Genomic DNA, 14,284 nt, shown 5'->3' with positions numbered 1-14,284 from the left:
TGTGTCTGTTGTGTAGTTGTGTGTCAGTGCTCGTTGGGCATGTGTCTGATGGTGTGGAAGATCCAGTCCATCTTGGTGCTCCAGCCTCCATGGTGAGCGTCGTTCATCTGTTTGGTGAAGTACTCCAGCGCCTCCTGCTGGCTCTTTTCTGACAGACAGGAAACAGAATCAGGCCTCTGATGGACAAACGGAACAAGTAAACACATTTTGTTTAAATAAAGTCACAGTGCAAAACAAAAGTTAAAGCAAATTTATTTCCTTTTCTTATTAAATAGGTAAAAAGTGACAGAAAGCATCTCTTGCAGAATATTTACAAACAAGGAACTAAAAACAACTCAAGTGTGATACATCAGAACTGGACAGATTGTAAAAATTTTAAACAGCACGATGGCTCAGTGGTTATCACTGCTGCCTCACAGCAAGAAGGTCCTGAGTTCAATCCCCGGTTGGACCTGGGGTCCTTCTGTGTGGAGTTTGCATGTTCTTCTCGTGCTTCGTGGGTTTTCTCCAGGTACTCTGGTTTCCTCCCACAGACTCAAAACATGAATGTTAGTCTACCTTCAGGCCCAGGCCTCTCTTGCAAAAGAGATCTGTGATTTCAGTGGGAGTTGCCTGGTTAAATAAAAAGGTTAAGAAATAATAAAATGAACATTTCACACTGTGTGCTCCCAGTTATTAAATTTTCATAGACCTTCTATAGATCTTCATAGATCATTAAATCTTCATTAAATCTCCATATCATATTGTTCTAGTGGGGAACCCTCAGGGCCTTCAATGCCTTCAGAGAAGGATTTACAATTCATCCCATCTAAAATGTTACATTGACATTTTATTTTAATACTTATTTTATATTATATAGTCTTACAGCAGTATGCGTTGTAGGGCTACCAGACTCAGTAACAGCTTTTTTTCCTGCAGGCTATCAGACTGCTTAACTCATTCATGCAAACTTCAAGAATATTTCCCACACACACATAAAAGACCAGCTAACTGTGAAAACAGCAGACTCAGTGTCTGTAAAATACTTTTCTTATGTACATATACCAAAACTATTCTTGCATAAGAGCATAACAAGCTTACTAAACATATCTATCTTCATGCTACTATTTTTTATTTTGCCCTTTTGCACCTTGTACATCTGTACTATTACTAATGTACTTGAGTAACATATCTTAACTTGAATAGATTCCAGTACACTATGTTAGTCTGTGAACCATATCCTCACAGCTTGTCTTATGTTGTGTTGATTGTTGATATTTATTAGCTTTTATGTGGTGTTTTATGCTTAGCTTTTGCTTTAGGTTTTATGCTTAGTTGTGTGTCAACGTTTTCTTAATAATGCACATTGGAGTTTTTTTTTTTGGAGAAACACAATTTCAGTCCTCTGTGTAATGTACAATTACATGGTTTGATTGACAATAAACTTCACTTGACTTGTATAAAATGTAAATGTTCATTTAGTTTTTATTATTATTTTTGCTAAGTTCTTTTATTTTCTTTAAACTACCTTATGGTCATCCAATCAGATTCTTTTAAATTTGTGTCACTGGGCAGAATCATGTTTGAATGTTCTTTCTCAATGGTTAGGAGTTCCCTGTCAGGACAGAAGAACTCATTCAGAGTCTCTGATGGATGAGTTTGTTTAATGACAGGAAAATTAACCAATCACAATGTTGATGTAGAGTGGGTGGGACAAAAACATGGGGCTCTTAGTTTTTGGGAAGGCCTTACAGAATCTTTTAAACCATATAAAGATTTGTGATGCAGTCAATTATTTGTTTTTCTTCTTTTGGCTGTTCTTCAGGGATCGCCACAGACAGCAACTTGCACACAGATTTGGAAATTGTTTTACGCTGGATGCCCTTTCTTACACAAGCACTGACAATCAAGCTAGCATTTGCTGCCCTTTCACTTGGTCTCTTGGACACATAAAACATCTACCTTCCTTCTCTGCATCATGTTGGCCAGCTCTCTACCTTTGCCTGTCATTGTCCCTACGTTTAGAGTTGCCCTCCTCAGTCATACACTCTTCCAGGTTTGATCCCCAGTCATTGCACCTCTCGTGGTGTCTCTGAGCAGGACACCCTATCCCCACTTGCTCCCTGGGCACTTTCAATAGCTGCCCACTGCTCCACCTGGGGGTGGATGGGTTAAATGCAGAGAGACAATTTCACCATGGTATTCATTCATTCAACCTTTATTTAGACAGATAAGTCACATTGAGCCTAGAACACTCATTTACAAGTGAGATCTGTTTAGACAGACAAAAACTGATGAAAGTGGACACGTAGGAATTGGAGGCGAAAAATTTCCTATCAGACTTTTTCTTCCTGCCTGAGAAGAAAAACTCTGATATTAAAAAACACCTCGCACAAACAAGCACATAGTGACGTAGACATTCTACAGAGGGGGGAGACGACGAGAGCGGTGATCATGTCCATAGACGCTCTCGAGGACACTGTAAGAGTTCTGATAAGGATGGAATAATCAGCCAGTGTCCTCTGGTGAGATCCATAAACATTCTCGAGGTATGTCGAGGAATGGCCAAGAATAACGCCTATGAGAATCCAAGAGTCCTGAAATGATGACACAAAGTTTATTCAGCTGGTTTCATCTGGTTATCAGATGGAAATTCCTCAGGGAGGGGGTAGTGAGCATTAGATCACATGTTCTCCAGGCGAATTCAGATAAGATGGCCTTCAAGGCCAGCCAAGGGAGCCAAATTCAGATAAACACACAGTTGTTTTGAGGACAGGCAGAACTTAATGACATCTACCTTGAATCTGTGTTGGTCCACTCAGTTCTGAAATGTTCAAATTACATGGCCACACAGATGGAACGTGACTGAGTAAAATCCCTGAGATCTGATCCATTCTGCCCAAAGCATTTGAGTCTGGGTACTCGAGACACGAACCAAGCCATCATAGAGGCAAGCAGCGTGATCGGGTCCCAATTTGCTGCCGGCAACTTCCTTGATTGTTGATAAAACCAGCAACTAGCCGAATCCAAAAAGCAGGAACCAGTTATCGTAAATCTAATTAAATAAGCGTCCTTAAAATCCACAAATGGCAACAGAGATAGATACATCGTCAAGTCTTCAAGTCGATGAGATATCCAGCTGCGTGCATGCCAACAGGGCAAATCAGCTCGCCTAAAGCCTGTCTTCTCTTCGAATAAATGTTATCAATTGTGTTGAGAGATCAACTGATCAAAACAAGTCCATAATTATGGTTCAGAAGATATGCAAGAGAGGCTCAGACGCAGTTTCACAGACAGACAGAGCAGCAAAGCAAAGCGGCAAGGGAGAGGAGGGGAAAAGCGTCCAATCTCGGCAAGAGCAAGTGGTGAAGTATGGGAACATACAATGATGATAACACATAACACATTACTTTTATTGACTTTCCTCTTCTCCTTCTGTCTCCTGCCACATTTCCCTCCTCGTAGTCTTTGACTCACAGTAGCACAATTTCCGCCGGCTCCCTGTCAATAGCACTGATAGTGGTCATTGTTAACCCGGACCTCAGCCGATCCGGTAAGATGTCGGTTAGACAAAATTCATGTTTGTTTTGGTAGGGGTGTCTTACATTTAATTACCCTCTTGAAAGATAGCTCACCATTAACCCAGCCTTGGGACCAATCCAAGAGACACACTGGCTTGTGATCCATAGCGGCTGGCTTTATAGGTGGCTTGAATAATGTTTCCTAACTGAAGGCCTAGCTGTTTTAGCCACAGTTTGCTACTGCATTGTACAATATTAGTCCTAACTGTGGTAGAACTGTACACATCACAAATATTCTACAGAGGTATCAATCCAACGATGAAAGGAAAGCAGGTGCTTGGGTTACTAAGTCAGACTCTAAAAAGAGAAAAGTAGGAAGAAGAAACATCTGTGGACATGCTCACGACTGGTTATGGCAAAAGTAAAACAACATGGCAATGGCCACATATTTATGGCAGCCCACCTCGCTCCCACCTTACCGAGAGCCAGGGTCTTCCTGAGGTAGGCAATGTCATCAAAACTCTGCAGTTCAGGCATGCCACAGCCCAGCAAAAGGGAGAAGAGGTTGATAAAAAGGCTGGCGTGCTGTCGGATGGCCAGGTAAGCCTTGTAGCACATCTCCTGGAACCTGCAGAACAGGCAAGTACAGGTGAGCAGGTAAACACAGGTGAGACAGGCTCCGAGACAGGTGAGGAACATACAAGACCTCTCAAACTCTTTGGTCTTGGTGGATTCCTGAACTCCTTTACTGATGACAATCAGGAAGTCCTGAGTCAGGACGAAGGGAACCCGCTCTCTCTTGTAACCAAACTTCTTCTTCTTGTGGTCCAGGAAGTGGCCAAAGTCAATGTGGAACAGCTATGAGGTGAAGAGGAGGAGTCAGTGGTGGAGCCAGGAAGAGGAAAAGCTTGAAGCAGAATCCAAAAAAGTTCAATCTGGTCCTCTGGACATTCAAAAAAACAAAAAACAAAACAAAGCAAAAAAATGTAGAAATGTTTTGTCTCTCATCCAAAAGACTTCCTCAGTCTGAGGTGCTGTATTCATCTCAGTCTCTTAATTCAATTCAATTCAATTCAAATTCAAAAATACTTTATTAATCCCAAAAGGAAATTATTTGTTATTGTAACTCGTTATCCTCATTTCATTGAGAGATGTTACAGATCCTGATACTGGCTGAAGGCAGGAAGGATCTCTTGTAAAGGTCCATCCCACAGTGGATCCTAAGAAACTGGCTGCAGTTGCTGTCCGATCCGTCCACCCAGACTCGGCTGGCCTCTCGGTTCCCCCGGGCTGTAGGACCGCCCGAATACTGGGCAGAACTCCTCCCGGAGCGATGGCCACTCTTCCCAGCAGCCTGCCGAGCTCCTCGTCACTGCGGACAGCCAACTGTAGGTGCCGAGGGACGATTCTGTCCTTCAGCTGTCTTGAGCCGTGTTTCCTGGTAGTTCCAGGATCTCAGTGGTCAGACACAGCCAATAACAGCATTGTAAGTATTGTATTGCTAGTATCACTCAACCCCCTGTGAATAGTAAACAGCCATCAGTGTGCTAATTATCCATTGTTAGGCTGATGGTCCTTCTTGACCATGTGAGCAGCTGGTTTTGGTTGTCAGCAGCAAACTGGTTGATCCACTCTGAGAAGGTGCTATTTAAGAGACTGAGCTGAATACAGCACCTCAGACTGAAGAAGTCTCTCGGACGAGAGACGAAACGTTTCTACATTTTTTGTTGTTTTGCTTTGTTTTGGTTTTTTTTGAATGTCCAGAGGACCAGATTGAACTTTTTTGGATTTTTCTACCTGGATTATTGAGCATGCATCAGGATACTTGAAGCAGAATGTATGTATGTGTGTGTGTGTGTGGGTGTGTGTGTGTGTGTGTGGGGGGGTCCTCACCTGTCCGTTCTCTTTCACCATGATGTTGGAGTTGTGTCGGTCTCCAATTCCCAAAATGAATGTCGCAACACAGTAACCGGCACAAGACCTGGTGAACAGGTCAATTGCCCGGTCGTACCTGTGGGACAAGTGAGGCAGTTGAGTCAAAATGGTGGATAAGATAGACAGACAGATAGACAGGTGGGCAGACAGTTGTTCATATAGACAGACACATGGACACAGGTAGAACTTTATATTTTATAAAAGAATGTGGTAAAATGCTAATTACTGTGTTTAATTTAATGAAGATGTTGAAACTGAGTTGTTTTATGTATACAAGCAAAACAGATGATAAAATGGGCAGAACAGAAATAATTTATCAAAATGAAAGATCTTCTTTTGGCTTTTCCCTCTTCAGGTGTGTCCACAGAGAGTCATCCTCCTCCATCTCACTCTGTCCTCACTCCAACTACCTCCATGTCCTCTCTAACTGCATCCATATATCTCCTCTTTGTCTTTTTCCTGGCAGCTGCATTTCTAATATCCTTCTACCAATATACCCACTGTCCCTCCTCTGGACATGTCCAAACCATTGTCCCTCCTCTGGACATGTCCAAACCATCTCAGTCTGGCCTCTCTAACTTTATCTCCCAGTTGTTCAACTTGTGCTGTACCTCTGATGATCTCATTCCTAATCTTATCAATCCTTTTCACTCCTAAGGAGAACCTCAACATGTTCATTTCTGCCACTTCCAGTTCTGTTCAAGGCTGGATTACCCATATGGGCAACTGGGCAACTGCCCAGGGGTCCATGAGCTCTAATGGGCCCAGGGCAGTGAGGGCACAAGCAAAATATCTGGTTATCTCCTGCTTTACTTGGAGCCCTGCGCTTCACAAACCATTGCGCTTCCACTGCATTTGGGCAGCCCTGCCTCCTCCCAGTGCGGCTGCTGCAGCTCTCGTGTTTTTTTTCTTTTTTCAATCGGATCCTTGACGGTGCGACCTGTCAATCAACTCAGAAGGCGTGTCAGTAACTGACCAATCGACAACCTCAATTTGTCCTGAAGGTAAACGCCCCTTACTTGCTGACAAGCTCATCAGTTTTTTTCCTTGAGAAACATTGTTTTAATTAAAACAAAAAGTTTGTATCTGTTGTGAGATGATTTTAGCAGTTTTGCAGATTTTTAATCTACTTAATGAAGAATATTATGACTTAAAATCGTTCATTAAACAGGAAGGAAGGCTTATTTTCTCTCCTCTTACTACATTGAATGTTGTACTTTGATATAGGTACGACTATATTTATGGTTCCAGAGAAAGCTGAGCTTCAGTTATCCACATAAAGTAAAATGTCATCAGCATCAAAAGAAGGAATATTAAGTTTGAGATTCATCCAGTTCTATTTCGTATAGGCTTCGCCCTTTAAGGCCTTCGCTTTAGTGGGTTTATCTCGTTATGCGGAGCATAAGCACTGAAAAAATTTAGTCCACGCCCACCTGCTGTGTGGGCCCCACCCGGTCCGTATAAATTATGTTAAGAGCGGGAAATCGGCTCCCATTTTTCTTCAGCGAGCTAAATTAGCACTGTCAGAAGAACAAAGAAGGAAAATTGTGTAAATGACCAACCTTTGTTAAGGATGCTTGGCCCGGCAGTCGACCTCCGGTCGTCCGGTGAGTTCTCCTCCCCGAGGAGAAGCTGATGAGCAGTCTTATTTCAAGGTAAGCGCCGAGGAATATTTCTCAGTGACAGGTCACTACACGCTGGACAATGCCATCTTGTAATTTTTTCCTCTTATCGCCGACCCTCGGAGCGAATCGGATGGTTCCTCCGGGACAGGTGTGCTCAGCTGCAGCCCCCGCTGCTCATTCCCTCCTGGAGAGCGTAGTGTCGGTGGAGGGGGGCTGAGTGAATGCTCACCCCATCCCACCTCGTTCGCATCGGCGATCACACCGCTCCCGGCCGACGGCGCCCTCAGGGGTTGCCCGGCGTAACCCAGGAGGAGGCTGACATGATGGGACCCCTTTTTTCTACGTCCCACGCCTTTCCCGCTAGTTCGGATGATCCGACGGGAAGGTTGTTTACCGGGCTCCATTCTGGCCCACTGTCTTGATCCATATGGCCTCGTGTTCCAACAGGACGTCCTACGGGCGAGGCCACAGACGGTTCTTTCCTGGTAGATTGGGGGAGCCGGTCTCCAGTCCGCACCCATCACCAGAGTGGAGGGGTTCACCGAGCGGGGCTATCCCTCGGTAACCCCCCTTGAGCCAAGCCTCGCGGAAGCTTTCGGAGCGAAGCTGTCCAGGTTGGAGCAGCGTCCCGTCCCTCCTGGGAAACACGACCAGACGGTGACCACGTTCTCCAATCGAGCCCATCAATGTGCTTTTCAGGCAGCCGCAGCTAACAATAACGTGGCGTTGCTAGCAGTTAGCATGTGGGAGCTGGAGGCCGCAGACCTGCCTTAGGAGACCAAGAGCTCCCTCTGTAAGGCAGCCGACGCCATCCTCAGTATGTGTGCCTCTTCTACGGTTTGCCTGTCCAGGATTGCAGCGTGGATGACAATGATTCAACATCCACCTAGCTCCGTCACTCTCCCTTGCTGCTGGAGAAACTGCACAAAGACCTGATGGAGGGCCCAATCACGGCGGACACGCTGTTCAGGAGCAGCTTCAAAACCACGCTGGCGAACTCGAAGCAGTCGGAGGAGGTGCCAGAGGCCGTGCGCCACCTCATCAAGCCGCGCGGCTCATCCCGGCCATGGCGGCGGCGTCTTGCTCAGCTCCACCACCAGCCCCGCCCGTCAGAGTCCAGCCCTCTTCATCCCGGCAACCTGCAGTTCAGCATTTCCCCAGAGATCGCCTGCAAGACAGCGCTCTGGGCAAACAAATCGCAGAGCTTAAAGGGGAGAAGTTTTAAAAAAATGACGGTCTACGGAGGGTGTGTGTAAAAGTGACACGAAAGTTGAAATAAATCATCATTCAATGATCTAAGTGTCTGTTTTTAGCCAGTCTGTAAGCTCGGATGACCTCACAGTGGCTGCGCACACATCCTCCACACATAATGAGCCGGTATCCTTTAATAAAGTTTTTTTAAAACTCACCGCCGCTCCAAGACATGACGAGTCGATCACACGACACAATGGTAAGCGAAATAGCTCATTGTCAATCCGAGCTGCACGATCCTCACCCAAGCGGTGTCAAACGCGCACTCGTGCGATGAAAACAGTCTTCATCCAACGGCGCTACGTTGATGATGGCGCACACACACACAGCTGCCCGGCGCTCACCGGCTCACATCGGTATGAATGTGGGACCGCAGTCCGGGTCGGGTGGAGGTCCTCGCTCTCACAAGAGCAACACACGCCTCACCGAAGCAAACGCGAGCAGCCGTCACCCATCGCGTCTCTGCACTTGGCAGCTCACGGCAGCATAAGCGTGAGACAGCTGAACGAACCCGGTGACGAGTCCCGCCTCCGGCGGGAGCGGCGCGCGTCCCTCCGGCAAGAGCGGTGCGCTTCCCTCCGGCGGGAGCGGCGCGCGTCCCTCCGGCGAGAGCGGCGCGCGTCCCTCCAGCGAGAGCGGCGCGCGTCCCTCCAGAGAAAACGTGTGCTCCCGCGGGGCTCGCAGCCTTCAGTCCAACAGCACGGTGTAGATGAAGTTACGCCCCCCGCCTCTCAACGTTCGCACAGCGACGTTGAACGTGCAGCCCCACGGCGTCATCAGCTGTCACACGCTTCGCCTCAGCACACACCGGCCCACCTGTACATGAAGGTTTGTCCGCGGTTCGAACGCAGCGCACGGGCGCGTTCAGAGCCTTTTTCGAGGAAGCTTCACCTTGGGTCACGCGGAAGACATTCCCGCGACGCATGACGGCGGTTGAGGGGCGGACTGGTGACAGCCGTACAAAACATGATGCATCACTTAAACGCACGTTCACTCCACGAACGTTATGTAGAGCGGCTAAAACATGCTCGCCGGTCAGATGGATGGACAGGGGGTTATGCAAATGGTTACAAGTTACAGTTTGCAACCCGACCTCCTCCGTTAGGAGGAGTTATAGAGACAGTCCTGTCATCACCAGACCAAATCTCATCCCTAAATGCAGAAGTCCAAGTGCTTCTGATAAAAGTAATCTCCAGGGTTCCCAACGGAGAGGAAAACACAGGGTTTTACTCACGTTACTTCCTGGTTCCCAAACGGATCGGAGGGATGAGACCGATTTTGGATCTATCAGTTTCAACAAGGCGATCATGGACAGACCGTTTTTTCACATGTTGACAACCAGTCAGCTGTTGAACAACATCCAGAGAAATGCATACCGATCATCCCAAAACACAGAAAATTCCTGCGTTTTCTCCTTTCAGGGGATGAAGTATCAGTACAACGGGCTGCCGGTTGGGTATTCCCTCGCGCCTCGTACGTTCTCAGTGTGTGGAGACAGCCATGCATCTGTTACACAGAGCAGAGATGAGAGTTTTTGTTTTACCTGGACGACCAGCTGCGGTGGTCACGCTCCAGACAGGAAGCAGTGATGCAAGCCCAGGTGTTGACATCACACCTGTCAAATCTGATTTTTTTGCCATAAATTGGAAGAAAAGCTCGATTTTCCCGGCCCAGACAATTGTTTATCTGGGAGTGGAGTTAGATTCAACCACCATGAAGGCTCATTTATCACAAACGAGAATCGACACTTTAAGAGACCAGCTCCGCCACGTAAGACCTGGCAGAGTGGTAACAGCTGTCCCTGTCATGAAGCTGTTAGGAATGATGTCATCAGCTCACACAGTGGTCCCGCTGGGTTTATTACACATGAGACGCCGCCAGAGGTAGTTTGTGCATCTGCGTGTGGATCCAGTAAAACAAAGAGACGGATGATCATTGTCCCTCCCTCCGTGAGAGCAGACCTCCGACACTGGGGAAACACCCTGGTTCTGTCGGAGGGAGCCTCCGTCAGCAGACCCACGTCACGTGTCAGTCTTCACGGACGCGTCGCTGTCAGGCTGGGGGGGGACATGCCTATCTCAAGCAGTAGGGGCGCTGTGGCCCATCACACATCAGCCCACATAAATGTTTTTGGAGTGTGTCACGGTGCTGAATGTGATTCAGCACTTTGCTCCCGTGCTACAGAATCAACATGTATCGATTCACACAGACAACAAGGTGACTGCTGCGTACATAAACCAGCAGGGGGGTATGCGCTCAGTCCAGATATTACACATTGCGCGAAAACTACTGTGTTGGGCTCACCAAAATCTGCTCTCCATCAGAGCAGTTTACATACCCAGTGTTCTGAACAAGGGGCCGATGTGATGTCCAGGGGCGGCCCACGTCACGGGGACTGGACTCTCTATCCAGGCCTGATGGCTCAGACGCAGCAGAAATTTGGCAAAGCAGCTGTGGACCTGTTTGCGACACGAGAGAACGCTCAGTGTCAACTATGGTTTTCCTTGAGACCATGAGACAAACCACCACTGGGGATGGATGCATTTGCCCACAGCTCATGGTCCAAAACGCTTCTGCACGCGTTTTTCCTCCACCTCCTCTGTTTTTACGGTTTCCTGAACCGAGTTCAGGAGGAGGGATTGACAGCTCTCCTGGTGGCACCCGAGCGCGTGAACACACCATGGTTCTCAGCCCTACAACGCCTGCTGTCGGGGCGCCTGTGGAAACTGCCATGAAGGGAGGACGCTCTCCTCCAAGGGGAGCGATCAGGAGTTACCCAGAAATAGGCCAGCACCTGTGGATCCGGCCATTGAGCGGTTCTGCTTAGAGAGGATGGGTCTCCCACAGGAGGTAGTGCGCATAATCCAGGATTCACGTGCTGCATCTACCACAGCACTGTACACATCAAAGTAGACAGTTTTTTTTTTCAGCGCTGGTGTACAGAGAAAGGTGTAGAGGCCACCTCATGCCCATTAGGCGGCGTGCTGTTTTTTCTACACAGCTGATGGACAGGAAGTTGGCTTTTCAGCACGATTAAAACGTACGCTGCAGCCATCTTTTTCTGCCACGAAAGGTTCGGAGACAGAACAGCTTTTAATCACCCGCTGATGAAGCGGTTTCTAAAAGGCGTACAGAGACGCAGGCCTGCTTCATGTCCCACTTGTGCCACAGTGGGAGTTAACGCTGGTCCTGCGAGCCCTGATCAAAGCTCCATTTGAGCCTCTGGATCAGGTTCAAATTAAATTCTTGTCTCTTAAAACAGCTCTGCTGTTGGCTTTTAACATCCGCTAAGAGGGTGAGTGATTCATCTGCCCTCTCTGTCGCTCCGTCATGTCTCAGAATTCAGGCTGACGGTGGTTCAGCTGATTTAAGACCAAACCCAGCTTTTATGCCTAAAAACATCACAAGCTCTTTTAAATCAAGAGCGATATCGTTGGAGGGGTTTTTTCCCTCCCCCCACAGATCAGAAGAAGAAGCATCTTTCCATCTTCTCTGTCCGGTGCGGGCATTGACGGGTTACATAGTGCGCACGGCTGTAATGCGCCAAACTCAACATTTGTTTGTGCATTATAGAGATACACCTGCAGGTCGCCCGTTATCCACCCAGCGCTTGTCTCACTGGCTGTGTGAGGCCTCCTTCCGAAGCCTACAGAGCATCAGTTTTTAGAGCCTCTTGTCAACCTCAGGGCGCACTCGACCAGGGGTATCGCATCTTCGACTTCCTTGCATAATGGTATGACAATGCAGGATTTTTGCACTGCGACTGCGTGGTCAACAGCCTGCTCATTCATTCGCTCTTATCTACGTGATGTGACGGCCCGTTCCATGACACATTCTGTCCTTAGTGCTCTAACAGAATGAATATTGTTGTTTTCATGGAACTCTGTTTAAGCTCACATCTGTCTGCATGCTTCACAGTGTGAGTTGTGTATCAGTCACAAGTTGTGTCTGTTATTTTGGTTCTATTGTCACTAATCAGTTCATGACTAGTGTTACCAATCAGCTCATTTGATTAATAATCAGTCATTTGTTATTACTAATCGGTCTATACTGCTCAGCCATGAACGCATAGTTACACAACATGCGTCTGTGCATGGCTCACATAATTACGCAATGCGTAATTACGCACATAGGGAGCTGAGTGACAAGACGTTTTTTGGGTAAGCTTCTGCTTCATACTGTGTTCGAATAGACCCAGTGAGGCGAGGACCACATCTGCTTCGCCCTTTACCCACTAAAGCGAAGGCCTTAAAGGGTGAAGCCTATACGAAATAGAACGTTGGTTACGTACTGTAACCCCAGATTCTATGAGTATAGGCGTAGCCCTTTAAGCGTCGGGCCTCACTGGCTCCTAAATGGCTGAAGAAAAAGTTATTTGGGAGCCGATTTCCCGCTCTTAACGTAATTTATACGGACCGGGTGGGGCCCACACAGCAGGTGGGCGTGGACTAAATTTTTTCAGTGCTTATGCTCCGCATAACGGGATAAACCCACTAAAGCGAAGGCCTTAAAGGGCTACGCCTATACTCATAGAATCTGGGGTTACAGTACGTAACCAACGTTTCTGATGTCTGACCAAAGACTTTGTATTGACATGAAAAAGAATTGCTCGAGGGATTCATCTTCTGATTTACAAAAGACACACAAATAAACCTCAAATTTAAATATTCTTTGCAGAAACATGGCTACAGGATATATTTTATTTATTATTTTAAAATGATTCTCCTTCACTTTAGGAGATTTAGGCCATTTGACAAATTTAGAATGAGCAGAAATCATTCTGGTTTTATGATTTATATTGGGAGGTTTCTTGAAGGAATCTTTGTTATAATCAGTAAATCCTTTGTTGCAAACATTCATTGATAATCTTATTGCATTTGAAGTCAACTAAGTTACAGGCATTTAATTTTAATTTGGGCATCAAATCATCACCTTTGAATATATAATATTTTTCATTCATTGAATCAGCTGTTGGTCAGGCTACTTCTTGTTGTGCCATTAGCTCTGTAGAGACACATAAAGGTTTTTCGATCATTAACTTTTATTCTTTTGATACTTTGAATTTAAGACTGACTCTCCATTCCCAAACTCTAGATTTCAGCTGATTTCCAGTGGCGAGGGAAATCCCACCTTCGACACTATAATTCATCTCAAGAGTTCTGGTGACACTCCGGGCGGTTGAATTGCAGACCACCTTCCAATCGGTAGGAAAAAGCTGCTCAGATTTTCTCTGCTGGTGTCTGAGGCCCAAGATAAGAAGTTGTCCAGTCTAAAATTTTCATCATTAATTAGAATTAAGTTCTCCTAAATTGACAAATCACATCTAGCCAAAACACTTAATTTAGCTAACTTTATAGATGATAATTTACTCTGCTTTGTAACCTCATAATTCACCATTTTAAAGTTAAAACGATAACTCCATAACCTCTCGTTGTTGTCAAAGTAAAGCCATCATTTAATTCTGCAGCTGTATTCACCGTTTGATCACTTATATTCACCAAAATTGATAATAAATCTCACAAAATTGTACTTTGACTCAAAGCGTTTTTATTATATATGACATTTTTTAATTTCATAGAATTCATTAGAGCATTAAACTTGAGTCTGATTGAATAATATTAATAATTTCTGGCTTCAGAACCGGAAGCCAGTGGTGCCCCTTCAAAATAAAATTACTCATAAAAATTAAACGATCTGAGGACAGTTAATCCTACAGCTCTAAAATAGTTACTGAATCAAGTGTTTACTTCCATCCATCCATGGGGGTAGCAGCCTAAGTAGGGAGGCCCAGACTTCCCTCTCCCTAGCCACTTGGACCAGCTCCTCCAGGGGAATCCCAAGGCGTTTCAAGTGTTTGCTTTGTAGGTAAAACTAGATGTTAAACAACCATTAAAATACACCAGAATGCATGAAATGGCATCTACTTTATTCAAAATTTTCTGGGGGAGGACCCCCAGACCCCACCCATCAGTG

General features: G+C 46.1%; 1 protein-coding gene across 1 annotated transcript in view; it reads right to left on the bottom strand.

Annotated features, from left to right (window-relative positions):
* Positions 1-6: 6 nt before the first annotated feature.
* zgc:158659 (uncharacterized protein LOC791141 homolog) overlaps positions 7-14,284 on the bottom strand; it is a 204,155-nt gene continuing 189,877 nt past the window's right edge. The window contains exons 25-28 of the mRNA XM_037693145.1: positions 5,394-5,511; positions 4,207-4,358; positions 3,980-4,128; positions 7-148 (exon numbers count right to left, since the gene is read on the bottom strand). Of these exons, the coding sequence (XP_037549073.1) occupies positions 24-148; positions 3,980-4,128; positions 4,207-4,358; positions 5,394-5,511 (544 nt within the window). The 3' untranslated portion in view covers positions 7-23. The remainder of the gene's footprint in view (positions 149-3,979; positions 4,129-4,206; positions 4,359-5,393; positions 5,512-14,284) is intronic.

The sequence above is a fragment of the Nematolebias whitei genome, chromosome 19 (assembly GCF_014905685.2).
Source record: "Nematolebias whitei isolate Nwh7 chromosome 19, NemWhi1, whole genome shotgun sequence".
NCBI classification, from domain to species: domain Eukaryota; kingdom Metazoa; phylum Chordata; class Actinopteri; order Cyprinodontiformes; family Rivulidae; genus Nematolebias; species Nematolebias whitei.
The sequence above is the reverse complement of the archived record's forward strand: the minus strand, read 5'-3'. Positions and strand labels throughout refer to the sequence as shown.